Source organism: Aspergillus pseudotamarii (assembly GCF_009193445.1).
Source record: "Aspergillus pseudotamarii strain CBS 117625 unplaced genomic scaffold BDV38scaffold_20, whole genome shotgun sequence".
Taxonomy (NCBI): Eukaryota; Fungi; Ascomycota; class Eurotiomycetes; order Eurotiales; family Aspergillaceae; genus Aspergillus; species Aspergillus pseudotamarii.
The window spans coordinates 401420-422571 of record NW_022475034.1 but is presented as its reverse complement, the minus strand read 5'-3'; the positions used below and the strand labels follow the sequence as shown (position 1 = coordinate 422571).

Sequence of the window (21152 nt, the reverse complement as noted above, 5' to 3'; positions counted from 1 at the left end):
AAATCCATGGGGGTTTCTTTTCCCTGCGGCGGGCACCGAATTGACGCAACCCTATTTCCGGCGCGACATTTCCCTATTGTGGAAGCGAACACATAGAAACTACAGAATGAGACTTTCAGGAAAACAACTGCATGGCTCTAGATTATATTCACGTTATTAAGATAGAGATTTGTGTGGAACCGCGGCTAACCGTATTGTAGACCCAATAAGTATGTACAGCTTCAGCAAAGATTACAAGATGGTGTAGAAAGTAACTGGACATTTAACTGGCTCCCTCCCAGACTTCCAACAAGCGTTTTACTATTACGAAGTGTCTCACTATTTCGAACAATTTCGCACTTATTGTCTACCAGAGCCTCTGTTAATCCATTTGAAACGGCGTCGCTACCGTGCCTCTCATAATAAATCTATATTGTTTCGAGATGCCTTTCAACACCGCGTTGACCCGCAAGTTGGGAATTGCAGGTAATCTATGCTCCCCCTGTCCACTTAAACAGTTGCTCACCATTCCTAAGTCCCGATCATTCAAGGGGGTATGCAATGGGTTGCTTATGCGGAGCTAGCCTCTGCAGTCAGTAATGCCGGTGGATTGGGTATAGTACGTGCTACCTCCTTCCGAATACCTTCCCTCATATTGATCCATATTCTAACGGTTTCTTCTGTTATTCTTAATCCAGCTCAGTGCACTAACACAAAGTACTCCTGACGATTTACGAAAAGAAATCAGAAAATGCCAATCCATGACCAACAAACCTTTCGGGGTAAATCTTACCCTACTCCCCTCTCTTAATCCCCCAGACTACGCGGCCTACGCACGCGTCATAGCAGAAGAGGGAGTGAAAATCGTGGAAACAGCAGGTCACAATCCAGGGCCTATCATCGCACAACTCAAGAAGGCAAACATAATCATCCTACATAAATGCACTACGATTAGACATGCGAAGTCGGCCATTAAACTGGGTGTGGACTTTCTTTCCATCGACGGCTTCGAATGTGCCGGCCACGTTGGCGAGCATGATTTAACAAGCTTCATTCTCCTTGGGCGCGCTCGCCAAGAGCTGAAGGTGCCATTTATTGCCTCAGGTGGGTTTGCGGAGGGGCGGGGACTGGCTGCTGCTCTGGCGCTTGGGGCAGAAGGTATAAATATGGGTACTCGGTTCTTGTGCACGGTCGAAGCTCCTATCCACCAGAAGATTAAGGAGGCTATTGTCCATGCACAGGAAACGGATACTACCTTGGTTATGCGGCGATGGAGGAATACTAGTCGTTATTTTGCAAATACAGTCACTCAGGCTGTGCTGAAAATCGAGAAAGAATCGGCGTCAGGCGAGTTTTCTGACATTGCGCCATTTGTTAATGGTCAGCGTGGTCGACAGGTGTTTCTGAATGGAGATATTCATCATGGGGTGAGTTATTGGACCATCGAATTTACTATGGAACCCATCGAAGCTCACAATTTGAAATTTTAGGTATGGACGGTCGGCCAGGCTGTTGGACTGATCCAGGACATTCCCACGTGTGAAGATCTAGTTCGTCGTGTCGAACGGGAGTCGGTGCTGGCAATTGAAGGAATTCACAGGCTTTACCATGATCGCCCCCTGCAGAGCAAGTTATAATTATCTCAATACCACTCGACCGAAAAAGTCATACGGCGTCAAGGTCATGCCTTGGACACCTGATCCATAAATGATCCACAAAACTCTATCTCGCTTTGTTGTTCATATAGTTTTGAAAATGTTACTCTCACGCCTGGCTTATGCTATCCAACTATATCGGACGTGTTACGTCCTGACTCACCACGTTTAACATACCACTCCTAGTCAAATATGATATCATGTTGAATGAATTAGAATGAACATGATCTATACAGTTGCTTCTTGGCTAACCCAATCTAGAACAAGGTACTATATACTCCGTAGCCTCGTCACCCAGAATTGCCCATATAAAACATTAGCTTTCTAGGCAACATACTAATTCCCAATCACATTGTAAAAGCCTCAACTAGCCCTAGGGAACTGGTAATCTCAGCATTTCTTTTTGAGCCATCACAAAGTGGTAGCTGCCCACGCTGGAAAAGACTTTTGTCACGTTAGGTTAGGGCTGATGCGATACTCACTATACCAAACCCGAACTCGCCTTGGACAGAAATAGAGTTCTGGGGCTATGCCGAAAGAGGATAATCGAGCTTATCTATGGATACGCTAACCGTTTACAGATGAAATCAATGCCTTGTCTTCGCAAGCAATACCAAACTCAGCTTCAAGCTAGTCCCAACAAGGAAACCCTTACCTCGGTACCCGCGGGCTTCAAATACAAGAACTTACCATTTAGCTAGCCCATACATGGACTGCAAGTAGTGTCTTCATATAGGGTTTATTGACGGACTATAGTAAATTAGTGATACCTGGAAAATTATAACCTTAAAGTGCTCATGATGCTAACACCCTCCTTCATCTACTCCGTATTCTAACTCCTAAGATCCGCGGTTCCGTCGTGTCTTACAAATCTTGGCGCGAATTCAAGAGTTAATCTTCAAGGACTGAACTCAATTGGTATCTCGATTCTCGACGCAGCCGGCTAGGCTCTGTAATCAAGATTAGCTTTGAGAGCTAACCGCAATGATCACACCCTTGGGATTCCCCCAGACTCCATCCTCCACATTGCACGTCCTCGGAGACGGAGTAGATACGGGGGAGCTCCACCAGCGACTCCGAGGTACTATCGGCTGTTTAATCTCTCCGTGTTGACAAATCAATACCCCTGCCCGACAACGGCAAAGCTCTAGGGTGGTCGAAGCAGAGATCGTTATATCCCCTAACTTTCTTGTAGCGTATTTCTCAAACAAGTCAGCCATTTCGCCCATACACCTTTTAGCAGGAAAGATATGTTAGCAGTCCATCTGCCCTCAATGGGTTTGCGGGTGCAGAGCGAGACTATCAAGTATCTCCCATTTCATTGATCTGCTACAAAGATTTCAGCTCATAAGCTCCTGTACCTACCTCCAAATCACTGAAACTTCGGCCGTCGACAATGGAGATACTCCTCGACCATTTGGAAGAGGATTCCAGGAACTTGTTCATCGATTTGACTCCTCAGTCACCCTCGTCTTGTCCGGAGACATGCTCGGCAAACTATTTGCAGGGGTTTGTGAGGCCAATCTGCACGACGATAGGTGAAGACAAATATGAATATCTTCTACTACAAGGGGCGTTGACCCTGCCAAGCTTTCCACTCCAACAAGCCCTGTTACAGACATTCTTTGAATGTGTGTTACCGAGTATGCCCATCATAAACTGGCAGACCTTTACCAGTATTGTGAGCAACAAAGAAGGTAGTCAAGGCCAGATTAGCTTGCTTCTGTTCCAGGCAATCATGTTCTCGGCAACGACCTTCGTCAACCTTGACCACCTTCAAAAAGCTGGCTACTCGAGCCGTGAAGAAGCTCATGAAGCATTCTTCCAAAGAGCAAATGTTTGTGGCTCTCAACGTAGTTCACGAAGCTTTGTCCGAGCTAACCACATTATAGCTTCTATACCAGTCGCATTACGAATCGGATCCACTCACTAATCTTCAAGCTCTGCTTCTTATGACACACCGTGCCAAAGCTACAGATGGGAAAGATAGTCGATATTGGATTGAGGTTGCCATTTCACTGGCACTAATGTTGGGGCTCTTTCGAGACCTTCCCAGCGGTTATGCTGGACACCACAATCAAAAGCTTCACAGAAGAATTGCTTGGACATGTTACGTCGTGGACTCTTTAATCTCGCTCAGACTAAGATGCTTGCCACTAATCAGGAGTGTCGATTTCAGCCTTTCCATGCTAACTGAAGATGACTTTGACTTCGGCCACATCCCCATCGAGAGCCAGCTCTTTCTGCCGGGGTGCACTTTTATTCGGCGTCAAGAGGTTCAAAGGTACCTGGCCGATATCTGTGTTTCCCAGGCTCAGTTATCTTTGTGCATCAGGAGAGTGTTAAACGTGCAGGCCAGGTGCAACTCAGAGAAATTATCTGCCGAGACTACCTCCAAGACACCAGATACTCCGAACAAACACCACTCAGATTATCTCACCAATATTTGGATGTCTCAGAAGGCATTGGCAGACTGGGAGTATTGCTTGCCACCCATATGTCAACGTCCACCAACAGTATCTGGGATCGGCAGCAGTGAAAGCCAAATAGTCACCTTACACCGCAACGTCTTGCACATGGTCTATCACGGGGTGGTTTGCGTTCTTTATCAGTCTCGAATATTCCATTCGTCAACCTCCCGCATGCAACATGCTGCTACACAGATCACGGAGATTGCCACCGAATTGGACCAGATGAATGTTCTGCACTCGCTCCCGATTATCGGCTCCACCACTATTCTGATTGCAATGATAATCCATCTGGCGGAAGTACAGACCTCCTCTCCCTTGAAGCAAGGGGTGACTATGAGAGACATTCAATCATGTATTGAATTAATGAAGAGGCTCCAAGATGTCCACTCTTCTATGGATACTGTCACTCATCTTATACTAACTGCTCTCCAAAAGTGCTCGCCAACAGAGTATAAATAGGTTATGAGACTTGTTCCAAGCAGTCAAACGCTATGTTAGGATTTTGCGGTCACGGGCATCGGGTGAACCAGCCGCCATGGCATACGGGGCTCTTGAATACTGGGCTCACCAACACCAACTATAGCATCCCTGGGGTCATATTGCGCTTCATCACGAAGGTCATGGCGCATAAGACCGAGAGGAGTACGTTCAATGAAGAAGTCATCCAAATCCGAACAGAATTTCAACGCCCACGCCGGGCATCCAACTTATTGCCATCTTCTGGGAAGTCAGTCTGCAGCATGATGCTGAGACTATAGGCACACCCATCCATGATCGTTTATTGTGAAGACAACACTTCACTCGCGCCATCCGTGCAATTCTGAGACATTTCATCGAGTTATACCGGAGGCATTATTTATATCCGCCGCAACCTGCCTCGCATCTAGGCCCACCTTAATCAAAGGCTGTATCACACATTCTCTCAAGCGGTATTTAGAGTCTCTGGAGGCAGATAGTGAATGGTTCTGGAGAAGCCAGCGGGCTCATTATCAAGCTATCTCTCATCAGAAACGTCAATCTGAGCCGAGACTTGGTCTAGATGGCAGGTGTCGAAGCGACATAAAAAGCCTGCACAAATGCTTGGGTTGTTTGCATTCGGGAGACCCAGTCTCCAGAAAGAGTTCCGTCATTTGCTATGAACTGGAAGCCCCCACGATGATAATATGAAAGTTTGAGATGGACATTACTTACGTACTCTTCGGAGTCAAAACAATGTCTAGTTCATTCAAAAACAATTGTCATCTACCAACGTCACAGAGGAAACTTTGATCAGCTCACCTCTTTATATTGTTTACCCCTGGTTAGTGCCAATTTCTGTGGCCTGGGTTGTTATAATTAATAGTTGATTTGGTTTAACATGTATTCATATTCATCAAAACTGGCAGCAGTTCGTCTAGACATGCCACTTTAAATTCAAACCCGTGCAACCATATGCTTAGAGCCGCTATCTCTCCTCGTGATGTCGACTTCGGTTCAGAGCCCTTCTTGCAGTATACATATGCTCATTCATAGTCCTGAAAATGCACTGCTCGGCACTTTCTCCATAATATTCTGCAGAAATTTCCTCCAACGCCTGACATCTAACAACCTCATGCAGCTGGGTATCTCCAAGATCGCAGCCCGTCCAGGAATTATCTATAGAGATCCCCCTACATAGAGTATCATGCGGGAGGTCGTGAAGCTCATGCCACGACATTCGAAAAAGGCCACGCTTAACGTGGCTGTGTATGGACCTCAACCGGGTATCCCAGCTCCTGTAATGGGGATTGAAGCGAACGGTGATATAGATGAGTACCATCCTGTTAATCTTGGAGGCTGATTGACCGGGTTGGTAAAGACGTTGTGAGGTTGGGTCCTTCGTAGTGGTGTTGAATTTTTAGGGTTATATGGAAAGATATCGAGGCGTTGTGTCCTCTACTCAGAAGGCTGTCGATGGGATACTTATACATCATAAATGGACTCTGTGTGCAATCTCCTTCGTCCTGGATAGTGCAACTCTCCGTATGACAAGGTACTTCTACCACGTGTAGTGGCTCTACACAGTTAAGAAATCCGATGAAGGAGGGACATTACTATTGTGATAACGTTTACCAGAGTAAAGGACTATGAAACCTTGTAAAACCCTAGACATTGTTACTGGGGACGGGATGGAACTTTCCAAATCATAGGCGTAGACTCGAGAGAAAATATAAAATGTCGCATGTCTCCAAGTTCATATCTCACGTACTAGAGTTGATACAAGCACTCTTTAAGGTCTTCTTCCGCGGCATCTTTGTTCATTCTTTGAAGTTATGGTTTTGTTTACAATGTCTCATTGAAGGAAGATGACCAGTGCTAGTACGGGCTACATCTATCATCGAGGAAAAGAAGTCTATCCGCCAAGTGCTGCACATTCATTGCGCAAAGTTGGTCCTGTCATGGTGGGGTTTAGAGAGTTATATATTTTTGACAGTTGGAGACACTAAAGCGATCAATGACTCCAGTCTGCACGGCATGCCTTTTACCATAGTTTCACCGCATGACCTCAGGTAAGTATAGAGAGTTATAAAACTGGCAAGACTGAGTCGTACAGCAATATTGACAGTGAGGAAGAGAAACACCTCATTTCCTTCAGGCATCTACGGATCACGTGATTGAAGAGCAGAAGTATTGCCGCGGCTTGGCTATAGAAGGATCCTAGACACCTTTAGTTATAGTAGAGGTCACTAATTGTTTGATCAACACTTAGCATTGCATTAGCCAGGAACTGTACAGTAAGTCGTGCTTCGGCCGAAGTGGCAACCGTTGTGAAGGGGCGATGTGGGGGAGCAACAGTATAAAACGCGGGAGAATCGACGTCATCGAATCCGCAAGCGAGCGCAACGTATGTCAGGTGATTGGGTGGCTTTCCAGCCCGGCACGTTTTTCTTGATTCCATGTTTCCAGATGAGTCTAGACCCAATGCTAACCAATCAGGCGATGGGAAAACCTGGACTACACCTCAGGACCCTACACTCCGGCCTCAGGCAGTCAGGTTTCCCAAGAGTTTCAACTTCTTTTTCCGGGCGTTCTCTTTCTTTCCTCCACAATCACAACAACACACTCCGCTTGGAAGATATGTGAGGATGGCAGCTTCCTTTCCGCGGCCTCCCCCCACAGATGCCGAACGTGAAAGGATCAGAGAGTTATCCAGGTGAGTTAACGACAAGGCACGCATATAGCACTGGGCCATAGTTATTCTGTCGGGTGTTGATCCGCTGATCATTTCCATCGTCGGTAACAACACAGGTATTACTGCACCCTCGATCGCATCCCCTCTCTGTCGCAGCCCAACAAAGGGGAACAGACAACAGCAGGAGAAGGAGATGCCGACAAGGAGTCACCTCGTTTGTCCTCAGATATTACCCTGACCGCCCTGAGCCAATTGGCCGTGTTGCGCTTCGGATGCAATCGAGCCTTTATCTCCATCATCGACGATGGGAATCAGCATATAATCGCAGAGGCCACGGGCTCCATCTCGCTACGTGACAAGGATCGACATCTCCCAGATGATGCCATCTACCTTGGTGTGCGAACGATCGATCTGGCCTGGGGGGTGTGTCCGCATACCATCTCCCTGTTCACCGGCCAGGATATGTCCAAGGCGGTCGAGACGCCGAATATGATCGCCAACAGCTCCCGTTTCATTGTCCATGATTTTACCGAAGAGGACTTTTTCAACGATCGCCCATATGTAGTAGGGTGGCCCTACTTCCGCTTCTACGCCGAGGTGCCACTCCTTAGCCCATCCGGGGTCGTGTTGGGGTCCTTTTGTGTCGTGGACAACAAACCACGAGGGCACTTTGCGGAAGAAGAGGTGGACGCCCTGAAAGAGATTGCAGATGCGGTAGCGTTGCACCTTGACAAAGTCCGCATCTCCATTGATCATCACCGCGCTGAGAAACTCATTAAAGGCCTCACGAATTTCGTCAAGGACCATGGGGAGTTCGACCCGGCCGAGGTGCCTCTCCCGATCAGCAGACAATCAACGCTCAGCACACTCAACTCTCCTCGCGATCAGCCGTCACTGACTCTCCCCACCACGGGTGCTGGGGCTTTTGGAAATACGGAGGGTCCGATTATGAGCGGGTCGACTGCGTCCGAGGTTGAGTTGTCATCGCTGTTTTCAGGTGTAACGTCCTCCGAACAAACGAAGACGTCATCCTTCCTTTACAATTCATCGCAGTCCGCAGCACCAACGCCAGCAGAGGAGACTGCCTCGGAAAGCAACGAACAGCCCACGGTGTCGGTCAAACGCTGCTTGAGAAACGCGGACCAAATCTCTCATGTCTTTACTCGAGCTAGTGTCTCCCTGCGGGATTCACTGGACCTAGATGGGGTACTCTTCCTTGATGCGAGTCGATGTAACTCGGGCGTGTTAGTGTATTCATTGTAGGCCACACTAGATCCATCACTAACCAAGGAGCTAGGGTGCTATCGGATGACGAGACTCGAAGTTGGGAACCGCTACCCACCACAGCAAATCCAGAATTCCTTGCCGACCCCCTCCCTAGTCCTCTTGATCTACCGGGGGTGGGAGCGCTATCCAAAATCGCGGAAAAGCCATGTGAAGTGCTGGGCTGGGCCCAAAAGACACCGTCACCCACTGGTTCTGACGTTTTATCGATTACCGAGAGACTTCTCAACCAGTTAATTGCGGCTTTCCCCAGGGGCCAGTTCTTCAACCTCCATGAACGGATGGACGAGGACAACTGTGAATTTGGAGGAGGAATACGACGGGATGCCAGTGCGGAGAACTCCAAATCCCTGCGTGACCTTGTCCGACAGCTCCAGCACCACCTTCCGGATGCGTACAGTGTTCTTTGGTCTCCCCTATGGTGCTGGAGGCAATCACGGTGGGTCGCCGGCACGTTGGTGTGGTCTCGCGGTAGCGACCGTGCGTTGGGCGTGTACGACTTGCCGTACTTGAGAGTACTCGGAGATTCCATTATTTCCGAATTGGCTCGGATCGATTGGTCCACTACGCAACAGTCAAAATCCGATTTCATCTCATCAGTTAGCCATGAGCTTCGCTCGCCACTACATGGTATCCTAGCCAGCGCAGAAGTGCTCGAAGGGACCGCTCTTCAACCGACCCAGATTCACTGGATGAATATGTTAAAAACATGCGGCTTGGCTTTGTTTGATACACTGAATCATCTGTGAGTGTGATTATATTTGTCGCTTCCAACACCTCTCTTCAACTTGCTTATCGTTCCTACAGGCTAGACTTTTCCAAGATCAACAATCTGACTATAGAGGATGCCGCACGAGAGAACCGCATCCAAGCCTCCCACGGCAGTCTGGCGACGACGTTTGATTTGGCTCATTTGATCGAGGAGGTCACAAGGGTTCAATATATTGGTCAGTGGGTACCTAAGGCGACTGTGCCCTTTGTGGACCCTTTAGACACTCCCAAGAACAACGGCCCCCCCGGCGAAACCACGGTTGTTGTTCGCATTGAGGAACGACACGCATGGAAAGTGCAATCCCTGGCGGGGGCTTGGAAACGAATTGTTATGAACCTCCTTGGCAACTCGTTGAAATTCACCAGTGCTGGGTTTGTAGAGGTCTCTCTTTCGAAAGTTGTGAAGCAGTCTGACGCCGAATCAATTTATGCTCATCTCTGTGTGACAGACACAGGTAAAGGCATTGATCGGATGTTTCTCAGAAACAAGCTCTTTTCCCCTTTCGCACAAGAGAATACCCTGTCGGAGGGTCTAGGACTAGGCTTTAGCATCGTACGCCAGTTAGTTGACGCCATGGACGGGCATGTCAATGTTCGAAGTGAGGTTGGAGTTGGTACACAGGTGGACATCTACATCCCTGTTCGACGATTTGTCAGCGATTATCCCTCTTCCACTTCTACGTCGAGCGTTCCGGTGAAGGCCTGCCTGGTTGGGTTCGAAGGATATCCAGGCATAAAGGATACACCTACTGGAATCTTGCCTGCCGAAGCCAAGAGGAAACTCGCCATTCGGAGCGCATTGGCGCCTGTGCTGATGGCGCAATCCGGTTGGAGTCTATCGATAGCGCAGTCTATAGAAGATGCTCGGGGTGATGTGGCTATCATCGAAGAGGAGGAGTTCGCTAAGGCGACATGCGACGGTCAATTACCCCGTGAACTTTCTGAAAGAACCGGGATCCACTTTTTCATCATTCTTAGTGGTCCCAGACCTCGCCTAAATGACCTACCACCGAATGCGATCCGGGTATCGCAGCCATTCGGGCCAGCCGAGTTCCAAGACGTACTTCAGAGGACTCAGGAACTCTATTCAAAGCCCCTAGAAAATCCTAGTCATCCCCTTCCCACTTCTAACGATGCAGTTTTACCAAAGCCTTCCTCATCGGAGCTTATATTGCCAGCTAGTCCTGACGCTCCACAAGATGTGGGAGTAGCACTACCTCTCCGTCCTCCTCCCCAGGCCCCTCAGAACACCGATACGATACATTGTCTCGTCGTGGATGATAATGATATCAATCTAAGAGTAAGTTGCTTTGATTATCATGTATTAAACCACCATTTTTTGTTTATTGACCATTCGCTCTATAGATCCTGTCCACCTTTCTCCGTAAATTAGGCTGCAGCTACGAAACTGCTTCGGACGGATTAATCGCTCTCAATAAATACAAAGATACCCGTCGACGATACGATTATGTCCTTATGGGTATGTCATGATTCCTGTGTTACGAAAAGTCCTGGCTGACAAACCTAGATATATCAATGCCCGTAATGGATGGTATTCAATCGACAAGCCACATTCGACGGTATGAGAAGGAACGGAACCTCACGCCATCGCGCATCATGGCCGTCACCGGGTTGGGCTCAGCAGAGGCCCTGCAAGAGGCACAGGCTGCCGGTGTAGATGACTACATGGTCAAACCTATCTCGTTGAAAGCTTTGAAGAAGGTTATGAACCTTGCATGATGTGGACTCATACTCGCTTTGCGACATGGAAATGATGCCGGCCAATGATCTGCCACTGTAAATAAGGCATTGTCATTCATTGTATATATTGCCCCTGGTTTGTAGCAATGACTAAATATTGAGCCAAAGGACAGTCCTTGTGAGGACCGACAGCTCGATATCTTATGCTATATACTATTATGATCAATGATTCTCTTCCGGCCTAGTGTATACGCATAGGTAGTAGTTATCACTGGCGGTTTATCCGTATTCGTGTTAGTCATGCATTAAATCGAGTCGTGATTGAGAGAATGGCAACTGTGATATTTTCTCGGCCTAGTATATCGGGTGTATACTATCTGCTTTTCCGTTATGTCATGTAAGATACACTTGTTCCTCTATGCAAGCTGCTGGCTTTCATCACTTTAGTTTCGCCTTCTTTTCATTAGATCTATATGCTTTTGCCTGTCACTTGCACCGGTAGATTAGTCCAACTTCGTCAATCATCTTTCTACTCGATTACCAGCTTCCATGCTCAGGACTCTAATGAGGGAATGGTAATCAGACGTAAGGTAATATTATCGGCGTCTATTTATGTATATATGTACGGTATGTCTATCCATCTATGTGTTTAGATTTTGCGCTATGAGCTCTCATCATGTCATCCACGTATCTCGCTGGCCTGTGAATATCCAGGCGTGCTACAGCACGCCACACTCAGCCGGCCGCATATGTACTCATCTTCCTCACCTTCTCACCATATAACCATAGGAAGATAGGAGCCGGCACACCAAGTCCAATGGAAACAAACGCCAAAAGACTATTCCCCCACCCATAATCCAGTGCTTGGTACATATACGGCGCAAAAAGTGGAAACCCGAAACCAGCGAGCGAACGTAAACAAGCTGCCGCAGCCAACGCACTGGCCGCATACCTCGTGTAAGCATCCACGATGTAGGTTTGCATACATTGAAAAGCAGTGATGATACCAATGGAAAAGATGCAGGCGCCAATATCCGGACCAATCCAGTGCGTGTGTGCCTGGGCGGTCCAGCCGTATATAAACAGTCCGATGGGTGTGAAGGCAACGGCGACCACGAGAAGAGGAATTCGGAATTCGGGCTTCCCTTGCCCATTTTTCTTCTTGAGTCTGCGGTAGATGCGGTCATTTAGCATGGCGCAGATCTGAGACCCGCCCCAGTAGCCCAGACCAAGGGCGATGTAGTTTAAGGACCCGATTCCGATGCTCTCGTTGTAGGGCCCTGTCCAGAGGGTTGGGAATGTGGACATGACGAGGTACATTAGGCCGTACATGAAGGCCATGTAGACGGCAATGAATTGGACGATCGGTTGCGTGGTTAGCAGTTTGAATGGGCGGACAAGGGAAGCGCCCAGGACTTGGAGGACTGTTTGGTTGTTGGACATCTCGACCTCTGTTTGGTATCCGGGGTCTCCGGTTTCCTTGCGAAGCTTCTTTGCTTTGCGCTTTAGTAGCACAGGGGTGTAAGTCTCTCGAAGGAAGAAGAGGCCGAAAAGCTGAATCACGCCGTCTGCAATTGACGTGGCGTAGAAAATCCAACTCCAAGAGGTATTCTCTGTTATGAACCCGCCTGCTATGGGACCTATGGCTGGGCCAAGCAACGGTGCAAGACTGTAGATAGCGATGGCCCTTCCACGCTCGTCTGAGGTGAACAGGTCGCTCAGTACGCCGCCTCCGATCTAAATACCCATCGAGAGTCAATTTACCATATCATGAGATGTAGAGGAAGAATAACTTACAGCCAGAGGCGCACTACCCCCTAGTCCTGCAAGAAACCGGAACGCGATCATCTCGCCTTTGGATTTTGCTACACCCCCTACGACGTTGAACACAAGGTACAGTAGGTTAGCCAACTGGAGGACAGGCACTCTCCCATAAATCTCTGAGAGAGGGCCAAGGAAAAGTGGCCCGACAGCATATGCGAGAACGAAGACTGATAACATAAGTTGAGATTCGATCTCGTCGGTTACGTGAAAATCCTTCGCCATGGTACTGAGGGCAGGTGCTACCATGGAGGATGAGGCTGGGGATATGAATGTAAAACACGACACGGTAATGACTGCCATCCATTTCTTGCTCGTCTTCCAATTTTTTGGATCTTCTGGATCGTCAGGGCCTTCCCATTGGACCTGAACCTGTCAGTACACTATCTTGGAGAAGGATCATCGGGATTAGCTATTGTACAAGTTTCGACGCCGCTTCTGGCTCCTCCTTCTCATGTTCGGGTTGTGCTTGCTCAAGATCTCGGTCTTCCCCTTTCCTGGTAGCATTTTGATGAGAGTGTTCATTCATCGCATGAAAAGACAGGTGGATCCCTGTAAAGAACTTTTATGATCATATAGTTAGTCAAAGTTTATCGATATGCTTTCTTCTATGGCGAGGTCTTTACTTAGGCAACAGTTGGAATGGCTTACTAACCTAGGCGTAAAACCAGGGACATTGATTAGAATGCACCAACTTGGATTTGCCACGAGCAGCATAGTTATATACTACGTTTAAGGAGGCAAACCGTTTTCAAGTTCTGCAAGCGGAGTGGAGGTTTTCGATGTCCGTCCGGAGCATGAGTATCAAAATGCCATTCCGAATTAGGCAATTTTAGTCCGGACCCACCGGCCGGACTTCCGTCAGTCTGATTCTTCCGCCCAACTGCTATGCATTCCTACTATACCAACCGCCATGGAACAAGGCCAAGCATTAATTTCTTTGCCTTCTCATACAGTATAATTTATATGTACAAACCCCTTTTATGGACTCCACTTCGCAAAGCTTATTTCGTCGTAATGGTAGTCGACGTTCATGCGAAGCGTGTCGGAAATTGAAAACCAAATGTGACCACGCATTGCCCAAATGTGGTCGATGTGCTCAAAAGAATGTCCCATGCGTCTATGATCCGGCGCCGATGACAAGAACATTTCGACCTATATCAGTAACGAAGAGCAGAGGACAGCGGAAGCCAAGAAATTCCGGATCACCCGCATCGTGGGCCTTCCCGCTTTTCTTCTGGTTGACTGAGAACCTGATGCTCATTAGGCTAATTTTTTGATAGTCACGATGTACACCAAGGTGGATCATCAGAGCTGATACCATCGCATGGCCAGGCGGTCGTGGTGAGTACGCCGCCACTGGAGAGTGCTGGCTTTCTCGGCCCAACCAGCTATCGCTCCTTGATGAGTGAGGGGGTTGGTGATAGTGATCCTGGCGTTGCAGACACTGACCGTACAACGTATACTATTGATCCGCGGCAACTAGATCTGGGACTTAGAATCCTGGATTTCCTGGCCGATAATGCAATCCTGGTGAGAGGTTTAGTGAAACAGGTGTATCAGATTGGGCGAACACCTATTATACCCGAAGTGCTTATGCTACCCGCGCTGGAGATGCTATGGGATATCTTTGGGGACTATATTGCCCAAGATGAACCATCAAGGCTACGCACCGTTGTTCGCGTTTTCGAGAACTCCTACCAACAAGTCCCCGGCAAATTGGCCATGCATGCTGGTGAGCTATGCCACTGGATCAGTGGTAAGAATGTGAGGTGGGAAACCATTGGCAGTATAATACAGATTGCCACTATGGGCTTGATCCACACCCCCGAGCGTGATGCTACCCGTATTGACCCCCAACAGAGGAGCAAAGATGTGGTTCTCGCCGAAATGCTCGAGGTCACTGATCAACTACTACCACTTAGCAATGCACTACCGGTTGTCAATCAACTTATGGTCTGTCTGAAATATTATCAGATGATGCTTGCCTCTCAAAGATTTGGTGATTCAAGTATGGAGCTGTCATACGTCCTATTGCTCGTTAGAACATTACTGACATTTCGTGTAGGTCGCTGGTTATACTCGTCGCTTGGGGAGCTCTCTTCATGTATTTACGCTACGGGAATTCATCAGTATGACATCCCTACGGGACGGTACCCGGGGTTTATTGACTTGTGGCGGAGGAGATGCTTCGCTGTAGTGTATTCTATGGATAAAACTATTGCCACAATACTAGGTCGACCACCCTCACTAACTCGACATTATTGTGTCTTGAAGCCGCCACTGGACATTGATGATGACATAGATGCCTCGAATTATGAGGAGGGTCTCGAAATGCTAGATAGTAATGGGTGGAATGCTGACGGCAAACGACGCCCCTCTACTATAGTTCGTCTTCGGTTCCTTCTGGCGACAATACGAGAGGAGATTCTTGAGCTACATTTGGGGGTTAATTATGTCGACATCGAAGGAAGGACAAGGTATGAGGTACACAGAAGAACCGTTAACAATACTCGAGTTAATAATCTCATAGCAATATCTTGCAAAACCTTCATTCAATTTGGGATACGTGCCCGAACCATATGAAATATTCACCAGACATGTGGAATGAACAGATGCCCTGCCAAGACATTATTGCTCTTTTGTCCATCTATCTGGATTATCTTCACTCAATCTTCTTGTTGCATCGGTTTGCGGCCCAGGGATGCCAAAGCGAAAAGCCCAAGGAGCTTCTTATTGTGGCCAAGACTATCCTTTCCACCGTCCTCGTGATCAATGAACATCGAGAAAGATCAAGAGAAGTCCGAAGCGACTTTTCCAGCATTGTATGTAGCAATGGCAACATTGGGAAAATATTAGTCATTCATGGATAAACTAATGCTCGCTACAGTTCCTACCGTACGGTCTCCCCAGTGCGGAGCTTCTTGCGACGGAGTTACTCCAATCGTCCAAATCAGTACTGAGTCCTACTTATCCTAATTTGCCTCGAGCGGAAATAATACGGGAGCTCACCCTCTACATCTCCTGCCTAAGCTGGGTAGCTAGGCCCGGCAGTGGCAATCTGGGATTTTGCAAGAAGGTCAAGGCGAAACTGACCCGCATCCTGGACCAAATCCTTGACCCCTCGTATGTCACGCCAGGCTCGAGTGTCAACGATGCTGGAACCAGCAGCGATGTTTCGTGGGCCTTTCCGGAACTCCTTGATAACGACTTTACAATCAACAGTTTACTTCACTCAGATGATGGGAGTAATTGGGACCCTGGATTTGATTTGTTTTGTGGGCCTGTCTTCTAAAGCTTTCGGGCATAAACCAGGGGTTCAGGCCTGGGCACAAAGCTTGCTATCCACATATAAAGTTACATTGTTAGCGAGAAAGCATTCAACTGCCCCCACCCCTCCAGCGTCGCCTTTCCCATCTCTTGTGCCCTAACTCTGTCCTATCGAACTTGCACTCATCCCTAGCCGGTCCTCTTCTTTGCCTCCCACCCCCACCGAACACTGCTCCGGCTTTATTCTGCTTGCGCTGGGTGTTGCTCTGGCCAAACCTCAGTGAGCCACCCAGACAGCCAACGATCCTCTACATAATAGCCCCTGCTCCCAGTGCTTTTCTCAATTCGCGTCGGCCTTAGGATTTACAATCCATTAAACTCTCTAAATCCTCTCTCAGCTTTCCATTTATTTACGTTTGTTCCATCCTTGCATGAATGCATTTAATTAGCATGGCGCGATGGGATTGGAATATGCTCTAGGTGCTAAAATGATTCACGCTCATCGCTACATCGCATGACTCGGCTGAAATGGGTTTTCAGTGCCTCTGCTACCGGAACATGGGATACCCATCTCAGAGGGGAATAGTATAAATAATGATCATATAGTGAATACTTTGAAGCCCATCTACTCACACCTGGAGATGCTGGGCACAAACTTCTGAAACACACAATAAGACTATAGATTCGTCCAATCCTATGGTTAATGTTAGGGCAAGCAATTTGAGTGACACTATATACCATGACCATAGAGAACCAAACACACCCCGGCATTTCACCCAAGACAGTGCGCATATAAAAATAATGCCATTTTACGATTCTGGTGAAGGCACTTGCTGGGTAACACAGTGGATGACACCTCCACTAAGCGGAATCGTACGAATAGGAACCTGTCGCACTTTGCAGTCTGGCAGGAGAGTCTGCCATGTTTCCAAAGCCTTCCGATCGTACGTCTCTGATCCAAACGCGGGGATGATCAGCCCGCCGTTGCAGAAGTAGCTGTTAAGGTATGACGAGACAAATTCATCCTTGGGTAAGATCCCAAGACTTTTCGGATCCGGCTCGTCAATAAAAAATATCTCGAACGGGCGTCCATTGGCATCAGTCTCACCCATCAAGGCCTCCAAGATCTCCTCCCCGCATCTGATCCACTCTGGCCCGTCCACTGCATCAGGGCTATGCCGCGTCATGACAATTACGCCCGGCCTGACGAAGCGCACCTCGGCGTCTAGGTGACAGTCGGTAATATCGAGATTCTTGCGCCCGGGAACCCATATTACTTTCTCAACGCCCAAGAGGCGTCGTAGCTCTTCTTCTATCTCATCTCTACTTTGCCCCGGGTTCCGCTGCTCACAGACCATGTAGCTTTCCGCGACAATCAGCGTACCCTCTCCGTCAACGACCAAACCACCGCCCTCAGCTCGGATTTTGGGTACAATTCGTTGCACTGGTGATGGCGATTGATCAGCAGAGATTACATTGTGTGCGAACTCAGTATTCTCCTGTAATTGCTTCCATGTCATACAAGGGTTCCCATAGCGGTAATGACCATGAGTCCCTTCCCACCCGTTCTTGTTCCCCCATTCATTGAATTTAAAGTCGATAGCGAACCGCTGTCGGGGGTCCAGCTTCCCCGTAGCATCGTGCACATATACTGGGCCTGTATCGCGAACCCAGCAGTGGTTGATTGGGATAGGAATCACATGCACCTTTGATGGGATGCGCACTTTCCGGTTGACGAGGTCCTGGGCATATTCAATATCTTCGGGGCGAGTATACAGCCGCACGAGCTCGAAGTCTGCGATTGCAGCGGCAATATCAACGATTTCTTCGCAGTTCTTCTCCCATAAGGATTCTAGACAGGAGGCTCGGGATGGGAATCCCATCATGGTCGCGAGGTGAGGATGCCATTCGGGGGGGAAGGTGAATTGACCTGCTTCGAGGGGAGCGTCGCTCTTGGGTGGTGAGTCGTGGTGTTCGGTGTTATTCGTGGACGAGGATGTCCGGTTGGTGCTCAGGTAGCCACCCATTATGAGGTTTGGTGAGCGTTCACAAGAGGGGAAGTGTTATGTGGTATGAGAGAGGCCTCTGGGGAAAAGAATGGATAATATTGTTCCCTGAGACAAAATGTACATGTAGAGGGTATTTATCTATAGGCCTTTCTACGACCAAGATAGCTGCTTTCAGCAGTAGCTTATGTAGAAATGAAACGGGAGGTTGGATGCATTTCATCCATCACATAACCGACAGGGTAAAGGGCCCCAAAGTTACATTCCAAAACTGACTGGAACGGAAAAAGAGAGTTTCCCAGGAATGATCCGTGACAAATATATAGGCGCCTTTTTCTGTCATAAAGTAATTGTTCCATGTTCCTCATCCCTTGCGTTAGCATCGACTACCTGCCACCCTGACCATTCGCGCGAAATTATACATGCCCTTCATAGGGCATCCTTCCTGCCATGGGGAGATAATTATGTCCTGGTTGGGCCCTGACAACCCAAATTATGAGAAATGCCAGATAGCCTGTATAAAGGATGAACTGATCGCACTCGTCAAAGCAATTTGTCAATTTCACACTGTGATTGTCCTGGTGCATTCCACGGGGGTTCCCGAAGCGGAACGAGCATTCCAAGACTCTGGCAGCTATGGTGGGCAAATCCAACCCACTGACGTTAGCGACTTGGGATTTCGGATGCGCGACGTGGAGCCGACATTTGTGACCAGTGAAGGGACGCCCCGATAGATTCTGCACGGGGTTGACTTCCACTTTAATGCTGGGGTGGACGATACCCCTTAAATGAAAATACAATTTTTGCGAAGGAGTTTCTCGCTGACAGAAGAATCCCCCGCGTGGAGACTTCAATTGTCCTAGAAGGCGGCGCATTGGAAACGGACGGAGAAGGAACCTTCGACTGAGAGCTTCATCCTTAACCCTAACCGCAACCCTGATGTTAGTCGAGTGACGATCGAGAATAAGCTTCACAGGCTTTTGGGCGTATCCAAAATTATTTGGCTTCCTGGGCTAAGGGACTACGAGGTGACTGATGGACATATTGATATCTGGGCCCGTTTTGTGGCTCCTGGTAAAATCGTCCTCAGTAAACCCCCTACAGATAATGAAGTTTTTAGAGCGGTCCATGATACAAATACGCGTATTTTAAGCCAGACTACAGATGTGACAGGAAGACGCTTTGAATCTTTCGACATCCAAGAAGCGCGTTTAGATGGGCCTATTCCCTCGGATGCGGATTTGTGCCTGAGTTATGTGAACTACGTGCTCGTGAATGGTGCAGTTATTGCTCCACAGCTGGGAGATGAAAAAGCCGACAACTTGGCTATACAAACAGTTCAAAGGCTATTTCCAATCTGAGAGGTGGTCCAGGTGTGTCTCAGAGAAATCGTGCTAGATGGCGGCGGCATCCACTGTGTGATCCAACAGATTCCTATTCCACAGTGAGGTTTGAACACGTACTCAGTTTGGTTGAGACCAGTCGGGAGGCAATGAGGATGCTGTTACTGACTTAGGCTGATGGATTGTCTACAGCAGGAAGTATGAAATCAAAAAGCCACAACATCGCCAGGATGGTGTGGATGCAATTCACTCATATACCAACGCAGCAAAAATGAAAACCAAGGAAAATGATACATGAGAACTCCCAAAATACCCAACTATCGTCCCAAATACCATGTCAGTCCAACCATCCTCATCTAGAGCATCATGGCGACAGCAAACAGGGAAGTCAAGGTCCCAACCGCAACCATCTCGGGCCTCAAATCAGCAGCTCCACCATCCACGACACTCTTCACACCATCTTTGATATCATTGCCCACTTGCCTGACTCCATTAAGCCACGTACCATTGGTATTTGTGCAAGTCTCACCCTTGGCACAGCAGCCATAATCCCCGTCATCGTTTTTGTGACACTCTTCATTCGCGCTGCAGCTGCCTTGGTTACCACAACATTGCTCATCTTTCGGGATGCACATCCACCCGCATCTCTTATTGTCATCAGCGCATCCAAAACCATCAGGGGAGCGTGCAGCGATAGCGGGGGAGTGGTTCTCAAGGCTCCTACGCCACCAATCCCAGCCACCAGTTTCGCTGTTGCACTCTTGATCCTTGTCGATACACATCAAGCCACAACGCTTGTTGTCATTGGAACAGCCATAATTGGGGTTGCAGTCCTCGTTCTTGGGAATGCACATCAAACCACATCGCTTGTTATCGTCCGCACATCCCCAATCAGGCGAGCGCGCGGCAAGAGCATGGGAAGGCTCCTCCAGACTCCTCCGCCACCAGTCCCAGCCGCCGGTTTCGCTGTTGCATTCTTCATTCTTGTCAATGCACATCCACCCACATCGTTTATTGTCGGCGGAACACCCATAATTGGGGTTGCAGTCCTCGTTCTTGGGGATACACATCAGGCCGCATCGCTTGTTGTCCTCGGCGCATCCCCAGTCAGGCGAGCGAGCGGCAAGAGCACCGGAGTTGTCCTCAAGACTCCGACGCCACCAATCCCAGCCACTGGTTTGGCTGTTGCATTCTTCGTTCTTATCGATGCACATCAGTCCGCATCTCTTGTTATCATCGGAGCATCCGATGCCATCCGGGGAGCGTACGGCCAGCGGGTGGGCAGTGTTGATAGGTTTAAATGGCTGCAGTTGCACGGAATCATGACGGATGGATTCCGCGTTCGAATTTTCCGCGTTCAGAGGGTTGCAAAGGGTCGGGACGGCAGGCAGGAGAAGGCTGAGACAGATAGTAGCAGATAATGAGGTTCTCATGGCGAATGAATTGCTATACACCAGTGTGCCAGCCCGATAGTTCAGGTTTTTGATTATGCGTTGAGCTCAAGGAGGGTTGTGAGGATTGTTGGGATTGTGAGATGTACAATTGAGATTTGGTCTGATTTGAGTGATTTCAGTCAAAAATGATGCGAAAGATCTTCATATTTATAATGTGTAGCTCTGTATACAATGTCATTGAAGTAGTAGCATCTCTATGGTAGCCCTGCCAAGAAACAAATGCTGACCCTGCATGAGAGAATGTTA

The 21152-nt window shown here is 48.4% G+C and overlaps 9 protein-coding genes across 9 annotated transcripts; 5 read left to right on the top strand and 4 right to left on the bottom strand.

Annotated features, from left to right (window-relative positions):
- Positions 1–422: 422 nt before the first annotated feature.
- On the top strand, positions 423–1616 carry BDV38DRAFT_281971 (NAD(P)H-dependent flavin oxidoreductase; the record flags this gene model as incomplete). Its single annotated transcript, XM_032059692.1, has 4 exons — positions 423–465; positions 516–598; positions 678–1406; positions 1470–1616. The coding sequence occupies 4 exons, from the start codon at positions 423–425 to the stop codon at positions 1614–1616; spliced, it is 1002 nt and encodes a 333-aa protein (XP_031914737.1).
- A 1168-nt stretch (positions 1617–2784) lies between these two features.
- BDV38DRAFT_69274 (fungal specific transcription factor domain-containing protein) lies at positions 2785–4665 on the top strand. Its single transcript, XM_032063780.1, has 2 exons — positions 2785–3471; positions 3527–4665. Exons 1-2 carry the CDS (start codon positions 3031–3033, stop codon positions 4562–4564), a joined length of 1479 nt encoding a protein of 492 aa, XP_031914736.1. The 5' UTR covers positions 2785–3030; the 3' UTR covers positions 4565–4665.
- A 1815-nt stretch (positions 4666–6480) lies between these two features.
- Positions 6481–6839, bottom strand: BDV38DRAFT_244258 (uncharacterized protein). Its single transcript, XM_032054296.1, has one exon. It carries the CDS (start codon positions 6721–6723, stop codon positions 6541–6543), a length of 183 nt encoding a protein of 60 aa, XP_031914735.1. The 5' UTR covers positions 6724–6839; the 3' UTR covers positions 6481–6540.
- Positions 6840–6989: 150 nt separating this feature from the next.
- BDV38DRAFT_244255 (hybrid sensor histidine kinase/response regulator) lies at positions 6990–11271 on the top strand. The gene is made up of 6 exons (XM_032054295.1): positions 6990–7277; positions 7373–8500; positions 8554–9285; positions 9348–10611; positions 10677–10791; positions 10840–11271. The coding sequence occupies exons 1-6, from the start codon at positions 7021–7023 to the stop codon at positions 11049–11051; spliced, it is 3708 nt and encodes a 1235-aa protein (XP_031914734.1). The 5' UTR covers positions 6990–7020; the 3' UTR covers positions 11052–11271.
- Positions 11272–11695: 424 nt separating this feature from the next.
- On the bottom strand, positions 11696–13510 carry BDV38DRAFT_292232 (MFS transporter; the record flags this gene model as incomplete). The annotated part of the gene is made up of 4 exons (XM_032061968.1): positions 11696–12749; positions 12810–13199; positions 13255–13319; positions 13489–13510. 4 exons carry the CDS (start codon positions 13508–13510, stop codon positions 11748–11750), a joined length of 1479 nt encoding a protein of 492 aa, XP_031914733.1. The 3' UTR covers positions 11696–11747.
- Positions 13511–13713: 203 nt separating this feature from the next.
- On the top strand, positions 13714–13952 carry BDV38DRAFT_244247 (uncharacterized protein). The gene has a single exon (XM_032054294.1). It carries the CDS (start codon positions 13722–13724, stop codon positions 13887–13889), a length of 168 nt encoding a protein of 55 aa, XP_031914732.1. The 5' UTR covers positions 13714–13721; the 3' UTR covers positions 13890–13952.
- Positions 13953–14121: 169 nt separating this feature from the next.
- Positions 14122–16128, top strand: BDV38DRAFT_281967 (fungal specific transcription factor domain-containing protein; the record flags this gene model as incomplete). Its single annotated transcript, XM_032059691.1, has 5 exons — positions 14122–14133; positions 14169–14844; positions 14902–15313; positions 15367–15658; positions 15724–16128. The coding sequence occupies 5 exons, from the start codon at positions 14122–14124 to the stop codon at positions 16126–16128; spliced, it is 1797 nt and encodes a 598-aa protein (XP_031914731.1).
- Positions 16129–16912: 784 nt separating this feature from the next.
- On the bottom strand, positions 16913–18309 carry BDV38DRAFT_292228 (agmatine deiminase family protein; the record flags this gene model as incomplete). Its single annotated transcript, XM_032061967.1, has 1 exon — positions 16913–18309. Exon 1 carries the CDS (start codon positions 18128–18130, stop codon positions 16913–16915), a length of 1218 nt encoding a protein of 405 aa, XP_031914730.1. The 5' UTR covers positions 18131–18309.
- Positions 18310–19808: 1499 nt separating this feature from the next.
- Positions 19809–20982, bottom strand: BDV38DRAFT_292226 (uncharacterized protein; the record flags this gene model as incomplete). Its single annotated transcript, XM_032061966.1, has 2 exons — positions 20482–20982; positions 19809–20418 (listed from the first exon to the last, which is right to left on the bottom strand). Exons 1-2 carry the CDS (start codon positions 20883–20885, stop codon positions 19809–19811), a joined length of 1014 nt encoding a protein of 337 aa, XP_031914729.1. The 5' UTR covers positions 20886–20982.
- Between the last annotated feature and the right edge of the window lie 170 nt (positions 20983–21152).